Source organism: Haliotis rufescens, unplaced genomic scaffold, assembly GCF_023055435.1.
Source record: "Haliotis rufescens isolate VD_foot unplaced genomic scaffold, xgHalRufe1.0.p SCAF_8, whole genome shotgun sequence".
Classification (NCBI taxonomy): Eukaryota; Metazoa; Mollusca; class Gastropoda; order Lepetellida; family Haliotidae; genus Haliotis; species Haliotis rufescens.
Window position 1 is genome coordinate 42,182,773 of NW_025964372.1, and position 23,117 is coordinate 42,205,889.

A 23,117-nucleotide genomic window follows, 5' to 3' on the forward strand; every position below is an offset into this window, starting at 1 on the left:
TAGATGTAAATACGAAATAACAAAACAACTGGAAAAGTACTAGTCTGGATTTGCTAGTTTTATCTCAGTGCTCAATACAAAATGTACTTTACAGGAGGTAATTTGTAGGCACTTTCAACATTCAAAAATAAAACTAAGTCCAAATTGACATGGCAGAAACAGGCTATAGGCATTATGCAAATTAGCCTGGAAAAAAGTTATCAAAACAAAAATAAAAATAACAGCTATGTTTATGTACATAATAATAATGACATGTGAGTTGTTGTTTGAGAAGGGAATATGTTACTTTTACGTTCTGATATTTTGATGATGATTCACTATCCCACAATGCCACTGACAAATCACTAACCACTGACAAATCACATGCATGTAGGTTTCAAGCACCTGTTTTCACCTGTCATCAAGGTGTCATAGGTCATGGACATTCACCTTGATCTACTAACACCTGGTTATGCTCAGTTTCACAATAGTCTGTTTTGTTCATATTTTTACACACTTTTAACCGTAAAAAGACATAAAAACCTTTGATACGCTGTATTTGTGCCAAGGCCCAATTAGTACTTATTGAGTTGTTTGAATATTTATATATTTTGTATATAAACTGCATTTATTTAAAATCTGAGAACGAAAAAACAGGTTTTTTTTATTTCCGTGAGTACTTTAGAAAAGTCCACTTTTCACCCTTGCCGAACTGGGCTGGAATGATGGAGTTATATTTTGGCTGGACTAACAAGTCTATGCATAGTCCAATCAACATCGCTTAACGAAAATAAAATCTGGTTCGTAAACTGCTGTGCAGATTACGGACTTGCAAAGCATGTGTATCACCACCTCAGCATCAACAGATATTTTCCAAATCTTTTCATGTTTTTAATCAATGTGCTCAAGTGATTTGATGCACTTTGTGAAGTAAGACCCATTTTATCAAAAATATAAATTTTGATTATCTTTCAGGTCGTCTTGGCTGGGTGCCGCCATTTTGTTTGAAGCAAATGCAGGTGATATCATGGATATGAGAGGTGGAATCTGATTGGTCAATAGGAGGAACATGGAAGGGAGATGACTCGTAATAGCCACTGGTGGTGCTACAATCGAGCCAGACATTCCAGCTTAGTTTGGCAAGGGTGGAAACTGGACTTTTACAGTCAGTAAACTCCCTTTCCTCGTGAAAAAGGTTTCTAAAGCCAGACGATGGTTCAACTTTCTTTTCTTTTTTTTTCATGACACTTACCTTGTTCAGCTTCCGCTGCTGCTCCACCAGCATCTCTGTCAACTTCACCATCATCGTCATCGTCAGAGCTGTAATGTTTCACAGGCTTTTTCTTTGGTTTGGCTTTTGGTTTCTCCACAACCGGCTCTGGTTCTTCCTCTGGTTCATCATTCTCCGCCTGCTGCATTTCTTCCTTCAGCAGATCCATCTTACTCTTCTTCGGCTTCTTCTTCTTTTTGGACTTGTCTTCTTCCTGTAACCATGGTAACAGTACTGAGACAATTATTCGGCTGCTTGAGTCTCACAACACCATCAATGCCAACATGCAGTTCCTGGGTCTTGGATATGGTCAAGTGAGGTCAAAAAGGATTTAATTTTGTGTTCAATATTGGTGCATTTATTTACCATAGCGACAGATGCTCTATCTATTACACCGCAGAGGTGGTCTCGAGGCTAACACAGTAAGAGTTGCCATGAAGTAGTTGAAAGTTAAGAGTGTCAGTGTCACACTCACAGTAGTGAGTGAGTATGGTTTTACGCCACTTTTAGCAATATTCCAGCAATATCATGGCGGGGGACACCAGAAATGAGCTTCACACATTGTACCCATGTTGGGAATCGAACCCGGGTCTTCGGCGTGACGAGCAAACGCTTTAACCACTAGGCTACCCGACCGCCCCCACACTCACAGTAAGACCAAGACCAGGGCAAAAGGAATCTGCTTAATGTGTATGAGGGAAATAAAACGACCAAAGCATTAACAATTTGGCTGACAGCTGTGGCCATTTCTATATCTTCAACATGTTCAATGAAAATTTTTTTCTGGCGTTGATTCCTGAACATCAAAATAAATACTTTTAAAAAACAACACAAACAATTTTTCCAGACCTATCTTTTTTGTAGATATCTAGTTATTTTCCGAACAATAATAAATGATTTTTTTGCTATAACTGCTTTGTGCTTTTGAGACTTGAGAAAAAAATAGATTTTCATAAACCGGCTCTACATATTACATGAAAAATACAATTCACAAAACAATGACAATTGGTCATCAATAACCATGCTAATATGTTCGATTTCGACATATTCAGACATCTTACACCAACGCCGCGCCAACCATCTGGAACATACCTTTGGATCTTCGTCGTCGACTGTCAAAGATTTCATTTTGTCATCTAAATTCGGTTCTTCGTCTGGCCAGTCGTCGTCTTTAGACTTTTTCCCTTTGCTTTTCTTCGGCATTCTGTCTGACAAGTATCTGGCCAACTACGTACGTTTCTCTATAAGTGATTGTGAGAAGATCTTGATTGGTATTTCACAACTGCATAGACATTCATGTGTCTCCCATGTGCTTTTGAAATCGAGGTTTGCCGGAAAGAATTAAGAGTTATCTCCCGTGAATGAACTTTAAAGAATCCGACTCGCATACTGGATTGCGTACAGCATTCACAAATGACACATTTTTTATTTTTTTATTTTAGGTAGGGTTGATTACATTCCAAGCGAAACAGCTATTTATTAAAATAGAAAATCAACGGAAACTTGGATTTTTTTAAATGACCACGCACCAGTGAAAACTGACACATGCCAAAGAGTGCCATTCAGTTTTGTCAAAACGGCGAAAACAGATTACGGAACGCATTAAGAGAATCCTCCTAGAGCTGTGAGGCATAATCCGCTATTTCGGATTTTCTGTCCCGATTGAATTAATTTTTCTAACTTCACAGCTTTGGTTCAAATCCATGTTAGATATGACATCTTGACATGTTAACTACATATAGGTTTTAATAAAACTCTCAATTATTTCTTTCTTTCATTAAGCGTTATAGTATCTGATCTAATCAAAACAAACGCATTTATAGGTTATTGCAAAGGTGCTCGCAATATCAGCTGTATCCACTGAAAATGTCTCCAAGAAATATACAAATCAAGAAGATAACTGCCAATTTGTAAGTGCCAAAGTGCTTTTAATTATGGAAACTAAAAAACCGGCTGCTATAGCATTAAACAGGCTAAATATCACTCGTTGTTGTGTTCGTGGTTGATTGAATTCTGCCCATTACGTGCTTAATGACAGAAAACAGCCGAAAGTGTGCTGATTGGTTCTCATTAATGTATTAATTAACACCACGGACTTGTATATATACTCAACAACAAAGTTCCTGTGACACCAATATTTTAGTGTATTTTTCAAACAAGTAAAGTTTGGTTTTCAATATTGTAGTACATGTATGGAATCAAGTCACAAAAACGCATCTGCTACAAAAAAGCATGCATTCCATGCAAAAGTTGACTTTTATGCAAGCCCCATGCATTTCACTACCCAAGAATGGGTATAAAAACATGTGATGTTGCAAGATAATTTAACGTCCACAGAAACACCTTTTGGTGTTTATGGCAACGTTGGCAACAGACGAATGCAGTCAGAAACCATCCTCGGAGTGGCAGGCCACGCGTAACCAATACTCGACAAGACAGCTGGATCCGAACAATACACCTACGAAATCGATTCCAGCCAGCGACAGTGACTGCAAGAAGCATCCCTGGCCTTCGACGTATTTCTTCACAAACCGCACGTCGTCGCCTCAGATGTGCGGGGAATGTCGCAGACAGCGTCTACGCTGAACGGCCATGCAGTTGGGACAAGTTCTATTCACTGACGAGTCTCGTTTTCACCTCAACCAAAGCAATGGACGGATTCGAGTGTACCGACGTCGAGGTAAACGTTACGTCAATCATTGTGTCATGGAAGAAGATCGGTTCGGGGGCGGCAGCGTTATGGTATGCGGTGGGATTGCAGCAAGACAGAGGACCCGTTTGATAGTGGTAGAGGGAAATCTCAATGGGCAGCGCTACCGCGACGAGATCATCAACCCTGTTGTTCTACCGTTTTTGTGTCGTCATGGCCCAGGCATTACCTTCCAACATGACAACGCCCGGCCTCATATTTCTCGACTTGTTCAGGATTCTCTTTATGAAATCGCGCATTTTCTGAAGTCAGTATGGCAAATTAAACCATTTGAACACTTACAGCAGTCGTTTATCTGTTGCTAACCGAAATTGTTTCAAATTTGGTAAGAAACATAACTTTGCATTAAATCTTATTCAATGTCACAGGAACTTTTGTTGTTCAGTATAGGTTATATGTCGCATTGACGATTTTTAAATGAAGAGTGATTGTGTAACAAAGAATTTCATGTGTGGTTGTAAAAAAACATGCAAGAATCACTGTAACAAACTGAACAGATCCAATAACATATTTATCTATTTCCCACGTGACTCTTTTGTTACTATGTATACATGCTGGTTTGTATACAGCCTGACCGTTTTGACAAAAAGTCTAGATACAGTTTGGAACAGTTCTGTTTTATTGAAGTTTCATCACGTAAGCTATTGTGTCCTTTTCTGACTGAATAAGCAATTTTGTTTGTTCAAATTGAATAGATTTATCATGTCAATAATACACATTACATGTGATCTTTCTACACCGCCTTTTTCAGGCCTCGTGGACCAACAATCATCAAGAGAATATTTGATAGAAGCGTGGGTAAAATACCACTTATTCTCCCTTCCGGCTCCGTGCAATGAACGGTCCCTCGTACCTTCTTTGTTGAAGAGCACCTGTAATTTTCTATTTTCATTCATGACATAGGATAATTTTCAGTGCATGGGAAGATGTAAACAAAGGCATATCTTACAGTTTACTCACTGCATGTCATCGCTGGTGCGTAATTGAATGATGGATTGTCGACAGATGGATACAAGCAGTTGGACAACAAGCTAATAGATCAGACATTACCTGCAAGAGCCAAGACAGGTTGGTCGTGTGTTTACAAATGCAATATCGATTTCTTTGGTTTGCCCTGAGTGGCGCACATCTGTATTATGACAATGGGAGATTTTGAAGGTTTTGTTCTGATTCAGGTAATCGCTGAAACAAATTAACCTTATTTTTCATAGACACAGATTTGTTTATTTTGAGCTTCAGTTTACCTAGGGCCATGATTCGTAAACAACATTAATGGTTAATGCAATAATCAAATAATCATACACAAAGAAAGGAATTGTAGTAGTCAAAAGGCAATATTTTAATTATAACATTTCCTTTTCGGTGTTCACTAAGCAGTGGCAATTAACAATAGCAATTAATAAAATATAATGTGATATTTGATAACACCTCTGCTTTTAACTGAAGTATATGTTGAGTATCACTTAATTGCCATTACTTATAAAACTCTAATCCCTTTTGTTAATTTTCATTCCGGTTGTACATTTTCTGTCCGCAACCCTGAACAATGCTGAACGAGCTGTACATCTCTGTCATTTCTCAACATTCCTGTTGTACATTTTCTGTCCGCAACCCTGAACGAGCTGTACATCTCTGTCATTTCTCAACATTCCTGTTGTACATTTTCTGTCCGCAACCCTGAACGAGCTGTACATCTCTGTCATTTCTCAACATTCCTGTTGTACATTTTCTGTCCGCAACCCTGAACGAGCTGTACATCTCTGTCATTTCTCAACATTACTGTTGTACATCTCTGTCATTTCTCAACATTACTGTTGTACATTTTCTGTCCGCAACCCTGAACGAGCTGTACATCTCTGTCATTTCTCAACATTACTGTTGTACATCTCTGTCATTTCTCAACAATACTGTTGTTTATATTTATGACTTACCGTATTCGACGTAATAAGCGCCCAGGGCGCTCTCAAAATTAGAAATAGGGGGCTCTTATAAGAATATTATTTTGGTGAAAAAAACAGAGTTAAAGGATAAATTTCGTGGTTTATGCTGACAGCCTGAAATGTTTATGTACGACAGATATATTTTTCCAGAATTTAATTGCCCATAATTTAGGATGCATGTAAGACACGAGTGCGTATTATACGCGAATAAATAAGTTTTGTGTACATTGATCAATCGGAAGGGGTGCTAATTGGGATTGTTCACTAGCCAATATGTTAGCAAATATCGCCGTGGGCGCTTATTAGAGCGGGGCGCTTATTACGTCGAATACGGTAATACATGTCAGGTGACTTTGGCTATAGAAGCCTTGGTTCAGTGATGAAAAGGGCAGGTCACACGCTTAGCTTAGCTAGGGTGCCCCAGGGCACAAACACGACCATGACTACCACTATGTGGTGACCTGGCACATAATATAGGTCTACAGTATTTTCTTGAATATAGTGAGCACTTTTTAAAAAACAACACACCTGTGTACATGGTGTAGAGAGGGGATGTGCTTTTTGAACACCTATAGTGAGTTTTGATGATTTGTTTTCCAGCGCAAAGACATTACTATGAGCACGTAACACCATGTCAACAAATCTCTACTGTAGTATTGCAGGGTAGAAGCCTCCGACTCGAAGCTGTTACATCGCACCAAGAACCATACCCCTGCCATATAAAAAACGCACCATGGCATGGGTGGCCCAGTCGTCTATCGCTGTGCAGAGTTGCGTCCCTTGGGCACGCCCGAAACCTATGATTGTGGGTTCGAATCCCGGTTCGCCCCGATTATGTTTCTAGGTTTGTCAGCACCATACCCGTGCTCGTGGGTTTCACCGAAGTGGTAAAGGTCTAAGACCTGCATCACTTCGGGCTTTCCTCCCACATTAAACTGACACGCCGTGATATAACTGGAATACTGTTAAACATGTTAAAAGCTCTCTCTCTCTCTCTCTCTCTCTCTCTCTCTCTCTCACTCACTCACTCACTCACTCACTCACTCACTCACTCTTACTTTTCAATATGTCTGAGTGAAGCATTCGGACAAGCATATCTAATTTTTGTATTTCTTATCCTGGAGTTCTGAATGAAAAAACTTGATATATTTTCCTGTTGTCTCTAAACACCATGGCATCTCTTCACAAAAAAGTATTATCATGGTGTATTTGCTTAGACTGACTAATTGAGGTGGTAAAGCATCATTCAAGAAAGCTGACATATTACTGGCTTAAAAATCCATGCATCCTTTTCTAAGATTGGGCAGTCAGTATATGCTCAGGCTTCACCTGACACGACCTTCTATGGAGGTGTCGTCAGATATTGACGCAGGAAGGTATCGTATTGGAGTAAAAACATGAATGTAATAAGACTGTTTGCTTTGTGCATGTAGTGATTGTTTTTACGCCGCACTCAGCAATATTACAGCTACCACATTCAACGTAATAAGCGCCCAGGGTGCTCTCAAAATTTGAAATAGGGGGCTCTATTAGAATATTATTTTGGTGAAGAAAACCGAGTTGAAAGATTATTTTTTGGTTTATGCTGACAGCCTGAAATGTTTATGTACGACAGATATATTTTTCCAGATATATTTTGCCCATAATTAACATATAACATACGAGTGTTTATTGTACGCAAATAAATAAGTCTTGTGTACATTGATCAATCGGAAGGGGTGCTAATTGGGATTGTTCACTAGCCAATGTATTAGCAAATATCGCCGTGGGCGCTTATTAGAGCGGAGTGCTTATCACATCGAATACGGTATATGACGGCAGTCTGTAAATAATCAAGTCTGGACCAGACAATCCAGTGATTCACATCATAAGCATCGATCCACGCAATTGGGATATGATAATATGCACTTACCAAGTCAATGAGTCTGACAACACAATCCCGTAAGTCGTCTCTTACGACAAGCATAGTCGCCTGTTACGGCAAGTATCGGTTGCTGAAGACCTATTCTAACCCGGATCTTCAAGGATCCAGGAGTTTTGACTTCTGGAGTTAACACACTGCAGAGTTGTGTACTTTGGGCCTACCAGAAAGCTATGATTGTGGGTTTGAATCCCAGTTCATCCTGATTGTGTTTCTAGGTTTGTCAGCACCATACCCGCGCTCGTGGGTTTTATGAGTGATAAAAGTCTGAGATGTATCACTTCAGGCTTTCCTCCCACATTAAGCTGACACGCCATGATATTACCTGACATACTGTTCAAAGCGGCAAAAGGCGACTATGCTTGTCGTAAAAGGCGACTAACAGGATCGGGTGGTCAGGCTCGCTGACTTGGTTGATGCAGGTCACCGATCCCAATTGCGTGGATCGATGCCCATGATATCAATTCACTGGATTGTCTGGTCCAGACTCAATTATTTACAGACCGCCGTCATATAGCTGGAATATTGCTGAGTGAGCCTCAAAAAAACAAACCAACCAAACCAATCAAAGCAGCATTAAACCCGATCTACTCACTCCCTATCGGGTTGACAAGATAACATCTCACATAACATTATTTTTTTTTCTACTTTCAGGTGAAACAAACAGCTGTTGACAATGGAGAGCCAGCCAGAGGACCAGCCATCAGTAGTTATTCCTATAGATCTCTTCACTGAAGCCCTGAAAAACAATGATTCAGCACAAGCAATATCCTATCTGTCAGACCCAGTGTTCAGACTGAATGTATCCCTGGGAGAATGTCTCGTTGAATGTGCCAAATATGGCAACCTGATTGCCCTCGACTTCATCCTCAACCTCCACAATCGAATCCATCAATGTATCAGTTACACCGACGAGAGCAACAAGCGCGCTCTGCACCACGCAGCCATGCACGGACCCCTGGAGTGTGTGGTGCGACTTGTCCGCGCGGGCTCGACAGTCAACTGCTGTGACAGTGAGGGCTACACACCCCTGCTGTGTGCCTGTCAGGGGGGCAGGGCCGATATTGTGCAGTACCTTGTCAAAGAAGGGGCTCACATTAATTCCTCTCGGTCATATAAATTTGGGGAGACTGCTCTGCATATAGCAGCTAAACATGGCCATGCAGAGACTGTGGCCATCCTGCTTGACGGCCGTGCAGACATAAATGCCACAACCAGGAATGTTGATGGTAATGGGGGATATACGGCTCTACACAAAGCGGCAAACGGCGGACACACGCGAGTTATTGAAATTCTGTGTATGAGGGGTGCCATATTGGATCTGAAAGATTCCATGGGTAAAACTCCATTGCATTTTTCAGCTGAGAAGGGAGACATTCTCAGTGTGGAGATTTTCAACAAATGTGGAGCACCGATCAATCTTCAGGACGAGCGGGGTAAGACGCCACTGGCCCTAGCTGTTCGAGAAGGCTACCCAGAGGTTGTCAAACACCTTATACGGTGTGGCTCAGATATTAATATGAGTGATACAAGAAGCCTGTCACCTTTGCATTCAGCAATAGCGGTACTGAATTACGAGATCGCCGAGTCTCTGCTACAAGCCGGCGCCGTCATCAACTGTCAGACCAATGACACACAGGAGTCGCCGCTGATGGTGGCCCTCAGCATGGGTCGGCCTGACCTGGTGCAACTCATGCTGAATAACGGGGCCGACGTGAATCTCTGTGACTTCAAGTGCTACTCTCCTCTACACCGGTCTCAGACAATTGGATGTAAGACTGAATACCTTAATATTTTGGTTTTCTTTGTTTGTTTGTTGTTTAACGTCACACTCAGCAATATTCCAGCTGTATGACGGTGACCTGTAAATAATCAAGTCCGGACAGACAATCCTGTGATTGACATCATGAGAATTGATCTACGCAATTAAGATTCAATGACATGCATCAACCAAGTTTTCAAGTCTGACAACTTGATCCCTTTAGTCACCTGACTCGTGAAGATCAGGGGTAGAATAGGTCTTCAGTAATCCATGCTTGTCGTAAAAGGCAACTAACAGGATCAAGTGGTAAGACTCTCTGACTTGGTTGATGCATGTCATCGTATCCCAATCACTGGATTGTCTGGTCCAGACTCGATTATTACAGACCGCCATCATATAGCTGGAATATTGCTGAGTGCGGCGTTAAACAACAAACAAACTTTAGTCACCTCCTAAGACAAGCATAAAAATATTCCCAACACTGTATTTGATGAGGACTTGTGGAACTAAGAACGCTAAATGAGTGAAAAATATAATAACCTCCGGTTCAAGTTCATCAGGGATTGCAACTGATCCTAGCTAATGTTATATGGACTTTTGTATAACTTCTAATTAACTGTTTGATTTGTATTCTAGAAGTTGGTGAGTAAGTAACAAAATGTACAACTGTATGGATAACAACTGTGGGTTTCTAACCTCTAATAAGGTTTCTTCTTACTGAGGACCGCCTCCGTGGTCTAATTGGTAGAGCATCCACCCGGAGAGCGGAAGATCTGGGGTTCGATCCCCGGCCGCGTCATACCAAAAGACGTTAAAAGGTCTGAGGCTGTAAATGGGCCTATTCCAAAGGACTGCCTCTGTGGTCTAGTGGTAGAGCGTCCGCCCGGAGAGCGGAAGGTCCAGGGTTCGATCCCTGGCCGCGTCATACCAAAAGACGTTAAAAGATGGTACTTGTTGTTACCCTGTCTGGCGCTCGGCATTAAGGGGCTAAACAAGGACTGGTCGGCTCGGAGTCAGTATACTGTGTCTGAGTGGGGTATTCCTGTTAAACTGCGGCATGGTATCTCAGTGAGCTAGCACTATAAATGGGCATCAGTCCGGACTAGTACAAGCAGCCACACACACACGTGCATGCACGTCGCTATATGAGTGCAATTATCTTGGACGCGACGTTAAACCCTATTTCACCTCACCTCTTCTTACTGAAGAAGGTAGATGTCGCCTAGTCAGTTAAGGTGCCAGAATTGGCTTTGCACAATTGTGTCTAAGGCAGTTTTGCCAGATACATGTACCTACAATCATGGGTTTGAACCCTGGTTTGCACTGACTATATTTCTAGGTTTGTCAGCACCTTACACATGCTTGTGGTTTCACCAAAGTGGAAAATGCCTAAGGCCAGGATCATTTCAGACGTTTCTTCAAACTGAAGTGACGTGATGTAACTGAAATCCTGTTCAAAACTGCATTAAACCAACTACACTCACTCCCTCTGCTTTGTCTACAACAACTTTTAAACATTGTCTTGTAAACATGCTCTTACTAATTTATGTTTTCAATACACGTGGATGATGTTGTCTCATGACTGTGTGATATACCCTGAAATACAGTAAGCATGTTGCATTGCTTGTGTTGAAGACCCTGATACTGTGAAGGAGGAGTTGACGGAGCTACTGTTGCAGGCCGGAGGGAAGCTGAACGCCAGAGATCACCAGGGACACATTCCACTTCATCGTAGCATCTTCACGGGCTCCATCCGGGGCAGGCAGTGTACGCCCTGCATCCGGCTCCTGGTGGAGGCGGGCTCCAAGCTGAAGCAAGACACTTTCGCTCATACAAGGTAGGCATTATTGCTCTGTGTAAGCAGATGCCCTTCGCTCATACAAGGTAAGCAATATTGCTCTGTGTAGGCAGTAAGCATTATTGCTCTGTGTAAGCAGATACCCTTTGTTCATACAAGGTAAGCATTATTGCTCTGTGTAGGCAGTAAGCATTATTGCTCTGTGTAAGCGGTTTATTACCAGTATATCGGTAAATTGAGATTCATTCTTTCCGTGATACGTATCACAATACTATTTTTTAATGAGTGGTATATCAGGTGATTTCAAATAATGATTTTTATCACGGTTTTTATGTTTTACAATAGCCTTATAACCTTGAAATGTTTCCGTATTGCAAGTTCGTTTCTGTAATTCCATATTCACAAAGATAGAGGTTAATTCTCAGTTATCTCCCTTATGTGCATATACATTCATGCACATTTGTCATCAACATACGGGTCCCCAAGCAGATGGTATTGTCAGTTTCTCATGAGCCACTAACTACTAGATAAGTATTTAGATAATGAAATTTTTATCTATATATTTATATGTTCACTTATTAGTAATTTTATCTTATCCTGATTCATCCTAATGCTACTGCATATGCTGGTTGGTTGTTTGTTGTTTTACGCAGCACTCAGCAATGTTCCAGCTATGTGATGGCTGTCTGTTAACAATCGAGTCTGGACCAGACAATCCAGTGATTGATATCATGAGCATCGATCTACGCAATTGGGATTGATGACATGCATCAATCAAGTCAGCGAGCCTGACCACCCAATGCCGTTAGTCGCCTCTTACAACAACCATAGGCACCTTTTACAGCAAGTTGCTGAAGACCTATTCTACCACGGATCTTCACGGGTCGCTAATGAATATGAGTCAGGATAAGTATAAATGATACTTTTACTCTAAAATATACGTTTTTGTTCCAGAACTTCGCCATTGTACTGGTTATGTTCCAAGGGAGATCTGAACATCGCTAGATACCTCGTCCAGTGTGGATGGGAACTACAGTCCGAATCCTGGATCCGATTTTCGGGGAAAACTCCGGAGCAGACCCACTTGCATCGCCTGTTCCAGATCCTGAACAAGTCCGTGCACTCCCTGAAGATCCTGTGTCGAGCAGTGGTGAGGGAAACAGTATCATTGGCAGTGGAGGACGCGGAAATAGTATCTCCCATCACTAGCCTCCCCTTACCTCAGGCGGTCAAGAACTTTCTCTGTTTGAGAACCTGTGAGGTTTCGGAGGATGATGTGTTGATGATGGAAAGTCATTAGTGAGAACATTGTAAATGTTTATGTCACAATCTCATCAAAATCAGGTGTTTTAGTCGATACAACACTGCTTGGATAATTTGAGGACATTATTTTGTCCAGAGTAGGTCTTGTTAGGTGAGCAGCCTCATCAGTTAATCAGCACTGAGTCTTCTAAATTCTCGGTACTAATAATTCAGGCAATTTTATCTGATTTCTGTATCTCTAGAACAAATAAAATGGCCAGTTCTGAATGTAAATAACGAAAGCTGCACCATGCTTTCATGGGGGATGTTTTATACATTCAGTCGTTCAACCAACCGACCAGGTGTTCCTTATGTTTTAGAAAGCTGACATCTGATTAGCTCAAGATCTCATTTAGCTTGGGGGTCAAAAGTCTCTCGGAGTTCACATGGCGTTACTTTCCGTGGAGCTGTTGTTGCCAGATTTAGACACAGGTATCACTTGGGATTAAAAATCTGATTCTAATGAGATTGTCTTTGTACTAACCTATAATCAAACCATGCTGAATGCTTCCAGTAGTATTTATTTGTGTCCCAGATATCGGCATGTTAGTGCATCGTCGTAGTTGTGTTATATGCTATGGGTAAGGGAATTGCACAGAAGAGCATTTCCCATGATCACCGTAGTAAGCGCCCTGCTCCAATAAGCGCTGCGTGACCAAGCTGTAAGTAATCTTTGTAAGCATGTTAACGCTCCCTAAAGATTATTTAGAGAAAACAATTGCCAAGTTAGTGTATTTTTATTGATGTTTGTAAGTTTGTTCACTACCACTCAATCTGTGACAACAGGTTTAACTTGTGTATGGTTTTAATAAGCGGTCACTTATTACAGCAAGTATGGTGCATTTAGTTAAATGTATGTAAGAATGTTGAACTGATTCAAATCAAGGGAATCAGCATCCATTACTAAATGTGAAATACGTCCAGACTGTTTTATTGAGAACTTATATTATTTGATATTTTTGACATCAGTGTCTATAAGAAAGAAAATATTTTGAACAAATTGCCCATTTATCATCAGAATTTTTAACAGAACATCTTTGAGATGACACAGTGACAATGTTTACAGGGCACTTCTTGTCCTTGCACCTTATAAAGGGGCAGGGGCAGGGACGGGGTCGGTGGGTAGGTTAGTAGTTAAAGCGTTCTCTTCTCACTCCAAAGTCCTGGGTTCGATTCTTCACATTGGTACAATGTGTGAAGCCCTTTCTGGTGTCCCCCTGTCGTGATATTGCTGGAATATTTTGAAAAGCGGTGTAAAAGCACACCCAAACCCACCCACCCACCCTGGTACACAGATGCCAACATTTCAATGTTGAAATTGTTCGTCTCTTTTTCTTGCTAACAGTGACACATCAATCAAATATTTCGCCCTAAGCTTATGAGCAGCATGGTCACACATTGTGAAAATCCCAGTCCGATTTACTTGTACCAGTGTGTCAACTGATATAACTCTCTCAAGACTTCTTCAATTGGATACCAAGACAAATTAGTATGGCGGATGCCTGAAGAAGGGGGATTGCCACCCTCCGAAATTTAATACATGACATGTCTTCAAGGCAGGGTGCTTAAGAAAAGAGATGTTAGGCTGACATCTAATGTTACTGCTACGATGACTGGTGTTGGGTCACTTGCACTGTAGTTCAACATTCTGATCATACAAACATTCCAGACTCTTGTCACTTAGCATCACATTTATCTTAGATTTGGGGTGCAAAGTTAGTGGAAATTGGTCAGCAATTACTTATTTCAAATTATTTATTAAGAAACATTGTCTCGATTCACCAATGTATCAAGAATTTACACCTGCCCATGTATCGATGACTTTAAATCAAATTCTGTATCAATATATGAAAAGTCATATTTATCAAGTTTTGCAATAACCTATCATTATAACTTCTCAGGCTAGCTATTCATTGCTGTCCAGAGCTCCAGATAAGCTTTTGGTGTTGTGGGTATTTTACCCATGCATTTTAAAATCACTGCGTATCAGCTATTCTATCTGGGTATTCAAATTTCTGTTACCCACTAGTTTTTACACATGTGGGTATTTAAGTTAAATATTTGAAAACCCTATTCATCTAGTCCCTGCAAACTGGTGTTGTGTGGGTTCGAGAGCTTTATAGGATTAAAAAATACCACGATACTTCCACAAGAAAGTGTGATGGCAAATGATCATGATGTCACTGTCATCGTGGAGTTTGGCAAGGTTGACGGAATGCCCGTTTATAATTTCAAAATAAGTTGCTGATTTGCCAATCCAATACGCAGGGTTACTTCACAATATTTTGAATATACGCACAAGTTTTATTTTTGTAGCGTATCTGTAATGTTCGTTGCGTATGTTTTACTGCGTATTTCTGCATTTCTGATGCGTATTTTACGCAGATACGCAGCTTATATGGATCTCTGCTGTCCATCACAAATCATCATGCTAAATCAGTGTAAAATACCATGAGACTAGAAAGAGCCGAAATTAAAGAATCATGTGAGTTAAACTCAAATTGGTTGCCAGTAACAACCTCTAGGAAGGTTAAAGATGTCTTGATGACAGAGCACATCGATGTATGTACAGGGACTCGAGTGTCATGATACTGTCAGCTAAATGTGAAGGAGTGGTTGTAGGTTTGAGTCCCAGTTTTACCCGATTATGTTTCTAGGTGTTTCAGCACTCGTGGGTTTCACCGTGCTCATGGGTTTCACTGTGCGCGAGGGTTTCAACATGCTCATGGGTTTCACTGTGCTCGTGGGTTTCACCGTGCTCATGGGTTTCACTGTGCTCGAGGGTTTCACCATGCTCGTGGGTTTCACCGTGCTCGTGGGTTTCACCGTGCTCATGGGTTTCACCCTGCTCATGGGTTTCACCATGCTTGTGGGTTTCACCATGCTTGTGGGTTTCACCAAAGTGGTAAATGTCTGAGACCTGCACCACTTCGGGCTTTCCTCCCACATTAAGCTGACAGGCCATGATATAACTGGAATACTGTTAAAAGCGGCGTTAAACCCAACTCACTCACTAGCGGGATGTACAGGATTTTGGGAGCTGAATGGGTTTGTACACCATGAGACCAATGGGTGCGCTGGAAAGATCAGCTCGTGAACTCCTTTACACCCTGCTAGTGACACATATAATGAATTTATTTACGTATTCACAAGTACAGAGATGGGGAATGTATTGTTCGGACGGATCTGACTTACAACTGGTGACAGTGTCATGGTAACTCGGCATGTGAACGGTAGGGATGTCACAATTTACTAGTAAGCCCATGCATTGATAGTATTTATCAGTTGATACGATACGCGATACACACTTACTGTGTCTATTAATATTTTAATCCTGTATTGTTTCACACATGGATTTCGAGGGTACATCTGAGGTATTTTGCAAACGGGGAATTTGCTATTTTACTTGATAACAGAAAATACCTACTTATGTTGACACATGAAATATATTAATGATTGAATGAGACATTTTTATTTTCAAATATGAGACCAGATATTCAAGCCACTTTAAATGGTGTTTATGCCCTATGAAATATAAATTGTTTTACAAAATTTCTGCAAATTAAGCATTATAAGCATCACGATACGTATCATATCATGAACAAAGTACCATGTAATGTACATGTATTGTATTGGGAGATTATTGTATTGTGACCTCCCAAGTCAACAGGGTCAATTATGATGTAACACACAGATGACATCATGTGATGTCATGATATCCGTACAGGCCAGCCAGCTTACCAATCAGATAGCTGGATTTTAGTATGAGTACTTAGAGCTATTGTATGATGAGGTTGGAGTATTGTGACACCCCAAACATTTAAACCCATGTCATTGTTTCTGTTTAAAGTCTTTCTACCATTAATGCCAATGTCTTTTATACTTAGAAACTTCACAACTGATTGTGTTTTTGCAAGGGTATGATATGTTGGGATGTCAATATGTATGAACTGACAGGTTACGATGACAAGATGTATGAACCAACTTATTAAGATGACAAGATGTATGAACCGACATATTAAGCTGACAAGATGTATGAACAAACTTATTAAGATGACAAAATATATGAACCGACAGGTTACGATGGCAAGGTGCATGAACCGACATGAAGATGGCAAGATGTATGAACCGACAGGTTACGTTGTCAAGATGTATGAACCGACAGGTTACGTTGCCAAGATGTATGAACCGACAGGTTACGTTGCCAAGATGTATGAACCCCCGACATGTTATGATGCCATGGTGTATGAACCGACATGAAGATGGCAAGATATATGAACCGACAGGTTACGTTGCCAAGATGTATGAACCGACAGGTAACGTTGCCAAGATGTATGAACCGACAGGTAACGTTGCCAAGATGTATGAACTGACAGGTTACGTTGCCAAGATGTATGAACCGACAGGTTACGTTGCCAAGATGTATGAACCGACAGGTTACGTTGCCAACATGTATGAACCGACAGGTTATGTTGCCAACATGTATGAACCGACAGGTTACGTTGCCAAGATGTATGAACCGACAGGTTACGTTGCCAAGATGTATGAACCGACAGGTTACGTTGTCAAGATGTATGAACCGACAGGTTACGTTGTCAAGATGTATGAACCGACAGGTTACGTTGCCAAGATGTATGAACCGACAGGTTACGTTGCCAAGATGTATGAACCAACAGGTTATGTTGCCAAGATGTATGAACCAACAGGTTACGTTGCCAAGATGTATGAACCGACAGGTTACGTTGCCAAGATGTATGAACCGACAGGTTACATTGCCAAGATGTATGAACCAACATGTAAGATGTATGAACCGACAGGTCACGTTGCCAAGATGTATGAACCGACAGGTTACATTGCCAAGATGTATGATCTGACAGATTATGTTGCCAAGATGTCTGAACCAACATGTAAGATGTATGAACCAACATGTTGACATGGTGTTGAAGTTGAACACTAGTCTTGATTTATAACTGATAGTGGTCCCTCTAAGTGTAGCTGAACGGGCATTACTGAATAACATTTATTGTAGCATTATGAAGCATGGGAATCAAGATATTGTATTTTCATATCATATGTTTGTTTCTTGTTTAGCATCGCACTCAGTGCATTGAGTTTGTAAATAATCGAGTCTGGACCAGACAATCTTGTGACTGATATCTTTAGCATCAATCCATGATATATTATTCAATCAATCCACCAAGTTACCAAGCCTGACCACCCGATCCATTTGGTCGCCTCATACGACCAGCATAGGTTGCTGGGGACCTATTCTTACCCAGATTTCCCACTGGGTCATCTTGACATCAACATGCTGCAATATTCCAGCATGTATGTCCCAAATATCCCATGTGTTCTTGTGTTGACTGGCAACATCTAGCAATGGATGACAAATTGTTTGATAGGCAACTTTGAAGTTGATGGATGACAAGGCTATCACATATTTATGGATAACAACTTCTTTAATACTGTAAAAAGCGACGTTTCTTTATAGATCCTTATACCATTGTCAAGTACGACTCTTGCTTGACAACGGTATAAGGATCTATACCCAAAACGTCGCTTTTTACAGTATTAAAGAAGTTGTTGTCCATAAAATTGTCTGTACCTTGTCAATGGATGGCAAAGATCACACTACAAAATGTTGGTTTCACCATGTGTGTTTTCTAAACTCATTTAGGGGCAGTGGAGTAGCCATTTGGTTAAAGCGTCGCTCGACACCGAAGGCAAGTTTTGGTTACCCCACATGGGTACAGCGTGAGGCCAATTTCTATAACCTGAACTCACTGCACTGATTTCATTATTACATGTTAGAGCAATCAAGGGGTATTAACCCACTGATTTAGTGGTGGATTTCCCAACCTTACATGAAGCAAATAACAACACCATGCGTGTCAAAATGACAGACTGGTTTGAGGATTGGATGGTCACCTGGCTGATTGTGTGTCGGCATTCCCTACTGATTGTTGCTCCAGCTATCAACCACATGTCTGCCAGACTCGACTAAACTATTTACAGGCCAACTTTCCATAGCTGGAATATTGTCATAAGCAGTTCACTGTCTGTATACAAAGGTCTTTGAGGAGTGGAGTGTATACAGGACAGTGAAGGATGCATTTTGGGGGCATAAAATAACATGCATTTCCATGCTATTTTTCATACAGGATCTTAAGAAACAGTTCTGAGTTTTACACCATATTATACATAAGGAAGAGACTTAATAATGAGGAACACAGTGTTTCAGAGTATATGCTTACTCCTTCATCAGGTGATTGAATGCAATGAGGCAGAGAGGATGTATATGTACATGTAAGAACATCCCCCCCCCCACCCCCCGTTTGACCATTGTCCACTGACAATGACCAATACTCATTGCCTCATAGCAGTTAACATCCATACATTCTCTTTCTTATGTGTATCACTCCTAAATGCCTTTCAAAGATTTCATACTATACATGTGGTATGTTTTTACATTACCAATATGAAATTTATTGCAAACTTAAATCAAATCTGTTAAATGCTGATCAGATAAATCTCCAACAGCTTAGTATATACGTAGATGGTTACATTCCCTGCAAGTGAGGATGTCATAATACATTGAGATGTCAATGTATCAATGAATACCTCATGTCAATGCTGTATCGATACAAAATTTAATAATTGATACTCAATTAATCATTCACTGCCACAGAAACTTTTATGTATATTAAAAAGTACCATGATTAACAATGGAAAGGCCGAAAATTAAATTTTAAATATTTAATTCAATTCAATTCTGCTTATTGTATTCAAGGCTATTGGCCCACATACAAAGGTATGTAATTTTACAATTGAAATAGGCAATAGAGGTACAAATAATTATAATGTTGAAATGGCGTTGTTGAACAAGCGATTTTCTTAATAATAATGCTAGTTTACTGAACTTCTTTAGGTGAACTACAACCGAGGTTCAACTTTTACACATTAAAATGGATCATTATTGGATCGACCTAGTTCATGTTCAGCATTAAATTTATTAACTGCAGGTCTGTAAAGGAAAGTTTTATCTACTGGTATATACTTACTGAATAATTAATTTCCTTATTGAGGTTATTTTGATATATATCATTATACTTTTGAGTTCCCAAATATGTGTCCCTATGTACTAGCCATCCAAACCAGGGCCGAGTTGCACAAACTGATCTTAGTGTTGGGACTTGTAGGTCAATATGGGAATAATGACCACCTTAGAACACATGTACTTAAAATGGCTTTGTACAAGTAGGCCATGGTCATTAATTAACAGTGTTACTATGTGAGGATAAGATGTAATTTTATTGAGAGTGGTTATTATCCGGATCATAGGTTTTCGGACATCATAGTTTTCAGACGGCCATGTTTATCACGATTACTCGCAGTATAATGAGAGGTGTGGCATCACAAAGACAGTGTAAATACAATGATGATGTCTTGTTTTTAAGTTAATGGTGTCTTTTACAAGTGAATGAGATGTTTTACAGTTGTTCATGTGATTAGCGAGAAAAGTACGACTGTTTCATAAGCATCCAAAAACCCGCAACATGGGGATAGTAATGTCAAATATGATCTTCCTTTCAGTGGCAACCCAATCTTGCCCTCATTATGAGTTACACTGAGACACCTCTGGGACTAATCTGTGAGGACTAACTTAGCTTGGTTTAGCAGTATCAAAAGCTACGTATGCATTAACTAGTTTTTGTAATACATTGTTTTTGAAGGTGGTGATCTGAGATGAAGTGTATCATTACTTTCCATATATGATGTGTGAACTCTTTGTTTCACAGAGAAATAAACACACATACACACACACACACACACACACACACAGACATGCACACGCAGATTCAGAAACATGCACACACACAGACGGAGAGACATGCACACACACACACAGATTCACAGAGACAAACTCACACACACACACATACACAGACAGACCCATAGACATACACAGAGACATGCACTTGCACACACATACACACACACACACACACACACACACACACACACACAGATGCACACCTCACACCAAATCCACCATTGGATGCGAGTACAATTGTCATGGTTGAATGTACAACTTTAGTCCTCGCACTTGAAACAGAATCGCAAAATATCACAATGATTAATAAATGAAGATAGCTACATGTGCGCGAACACTTATAAGGTGGAAAAAATACTTATTGATTCTATTTCAAATGGCGAGGACTATAGTACCCAGCTTCAGCCCGTTAGTACTGTTTTAACATTCCTGCCACGAGAACCAGGTGCTTTCAGACACATGTTTTGCTGTAACTGTTGTCCTGTAGGCTTTAGAAGGCAAATGAAAAGCTGATCAATAGGATTGTATTTATAACCCAGATAAACAAGCCATATGTCTCAGCTGACACACAGCATTGCAGCTTTGTGGATTCAAATATATGACCTTGGGCAGAATTGGGGCAGTGTCAGCAGAAATGGTGTTCGTGAATATGATCTGAATATTTCTTTTGGTCATTTTGATATGTATGTTTTATGTCTGAAATATATACTAAGAAGAAGTTAAAGAACACCCAATTCTTTCATATTACTCCTGTTAATCTATCAAGGCATGACATGACGGGTGGCCCAGTTGTCTAAGGCGTCGCGATTCGCTGTGCAGAGTTGCGTACCTTGGGCCCGCCAGTAACCTATGATTGTGGGTTCGATCCCAGTTCGCCCCGATTATGTTTCTAGGTTTGTCAGCACCATACTCGTTCTCGTGGGTTTAACCGAAGTGGTAAACGTCTGAGACCTGCATCACTTCGGGCTTTCCACCAACATTAAGCCGACACGCCGCGATATAACTGGAATACTGTTAAAAGGCCTGTTAAACCCAACTCACTCACTCACTCACTCACTCACTCACTCACTCACTCACTCACTCACACACATATTAACTATAGTAATATGAAAGAAACGGGTGTTCTTTAACTTCTTTTGAGCAGTATATATATCTGAGATGTGCAGCCATTTTACATTTTCATGTCCCAGAGTGGCTGTCTTGTGATATTGTCTATGTTTACATTCCACATGCTGAGCTTCTGGTTCCATACTATACATTGGTTAAAGAACACATGCATTTACATCAGTCTTTCCTATGTGTAACTGTGTCGTTTTTAAGTTAACTTTCTTTTGAAAGTTACATTTTCGTATCTTGTGATGGTACAGTTTACTATACCATTATGTACTATAAAACATTCCTATAGTGAACACTAACGGACGACATCACCATGCATTTAGTCTTGTCTCCACCCAGCAGAACACAAAAGGAATCTGTCAGGCAACATTTTAAAATATATTTCCCTTTCCCATCCTCCTCGATTATCCCTGTGTTCCTTCTATGTCCATTATTATTATAACTCCATCACTTTGTCTCTATTTACAAGAGGTGGCCAAGTCGTCTAAGGTGCCACAATTCGCTGTGCAGAGTTGCGTCCCTTGAGCATGCCAGAAATCTATGATTTTGGGTTTGAATCCCGGTTCGCCCCGATTATGTTTCTGGGTTTGTCAGCACCGTACCTGTGCTCGTGGGTTTCACCAAAGTGTTAAACGTCTAAGACCTGCATCACTTCAGGCTTTCCTCCAGCATAAAGCTGACACGCCGTGATATAACTGGAATACTGTTAAAAGCGGCGTTAAACCTAACTCACTCACTCACTCCATCACTATGTCTATTTACAAGGGGTGGGGTAGCCCAGTGGTTAAAGTGTTCGCTCGTCAAGCGGAAGACCTTGGTTTGATTCCCATTATAGGTACAATGTGTGAAGCCATTTCTGGTGTCCACCACCGTGATATTGTTGGAATATTACTAAAAGCGAGGAAACTGTACTCTCTCTCTCTCAGCACAAAACCAAACTCACCCCCTCACTCCTTTGCTATGGGTCCAGGCTAGTTATCCGAAAAGAATGGAGATACAATTGAATGGATTTCAAGATCATGAGGGCGAGAAAGTCTGAACGAAGGTAGTGATAAGAGAGATGGAGGTGGTGATGTTGCCCCCGAAACAAGGACACCGTGATATAACTGGAATACTGTTAAAAGCGGCATTAAACCCAACTCACTCACCCACCGAAACAAGGAATTAGCTGCCAATTGGTCGAAGGTTTATGCCCCAATAGAATGGAGATATGATACACTGGATAATCGAGGATGGAACCATTGTGATTGCCCTTAATCGTTGATCACAAACTAACCCACCTTAAAACTCAGTTTGAGAGTCCAATGGAATACATTTCCCAATTTTACATTGGCTTGTTACAGTCATTCTTGTTTCATTGTTAGTGATTTGTAGTATGTTGTGATGCTAATTTGTAGTACAGTGAGACTCAGATTGTGAAAATACTATATTGTACACATTGATGGGCATCAGTTTGTGTCTGCTTACTTGTGTGGTATAGAAATC

At 40.6% G+C, this 23,117-nt stretch overlaps 3 protein-coding genes across 3 annotated transcripts in view; 2 read left to right on the forward strand and 1 right to left on the reverse strand.

Moving 5' to 3' along the window:
* The window catches only part of LOC124114967 (ATP-binding cassette sub-family F member 1-like), a 33,583-nt gene extending 30,824 nt beyond the window's left edge, over positions 1-2,759 (reverse strand). The window contains exons 1-2 of the mRNA XM_048389194.1: positions 2,342-2,759; positions 1,232-1,463 (exon numbers count right to left, since the gene is read on the reverse strand). Coding sequence (XP_048245151.1) covers positions 1,232-1,463; positions 2,342-2,452 — 343 coding nt within the window. The 5' untranslated portion in view covers positions 2,453-2,759. The remainder of the gene's footprint in view (positions 1-1,231; positions 1,464-2,341) is intronic.
* Positions 2,760-4,826: 2,067 nt separating this feature from the next.
* LOC124114968 (serine/threonine-protein phosphatase 6 regulatory ankyrin repeat subunit A-like) lies at positions 4,827-13,894 on the forward strand. The gene is made up of 4 exons (XM_046475734.2): positions 4,827-5,027; positions 8,475-9,592; positions 11,218-11,419; positions 12,335-13,894. Exons 2-4 carry the CDS (start codon positions 8,497-8,499, stop codon positions 12,678-12,680), a joined length of 1,644 nt encoding a protein of 547 aa, XP_046331690.2. The 5' UTR covers positions 4,827-5,027; positions 8,475-8,496; the 3' UTR covers positions 12,681-13,894.
* Positions 13,895-16,982: 3,088 nt separating this feature from the next.
* LOC124114969 lies at positions 16,983-17,615 on the forward strand. Its single transcript, XM_048389819.1, has one exon. The coding sequence runs from the start codon at positions 16,983-16,985 to the stop codon at positions 17,613-17,615; it is 633 nt and encodes a 210-aa protein (XP_048245776.1).
* Positions 17,616-23,117: the final 5,502 nt, after the last annotated feature.

Excerpts from the sequence above, each read along its gene's own strand:
- LOC124114968 (XM_046475734.2), top strand. The coding sequence starts at position 8,497 with ATGGAGAGCCAGCCAGAGGACCAGCCATCAGTAGTTATTCCTATAGAT. Across the intron at positions 9,593-11,217 it reads CCGGTCTCAGACAATTGGAT|ACCCTGATACTGTGAAGGAG; the intron begins GTAAGACTGAAT and ends CTTGTGTTGAAG. Across the intron at positions 11,420-12,334 it reads GACACTTTCGCTCATACAAG|AACTTCGCCATTGTACTGGT; the intron begins GTAGGCATTATT and ends TTTTTGTTCCAG.
- LOC124114969 (XM_048389819.1), top strand. The coding sequence starts at position 16,983 with ATGTATGAACCGACAGGTAACGTTGCCAAGATGTATGAACCGACAGGT.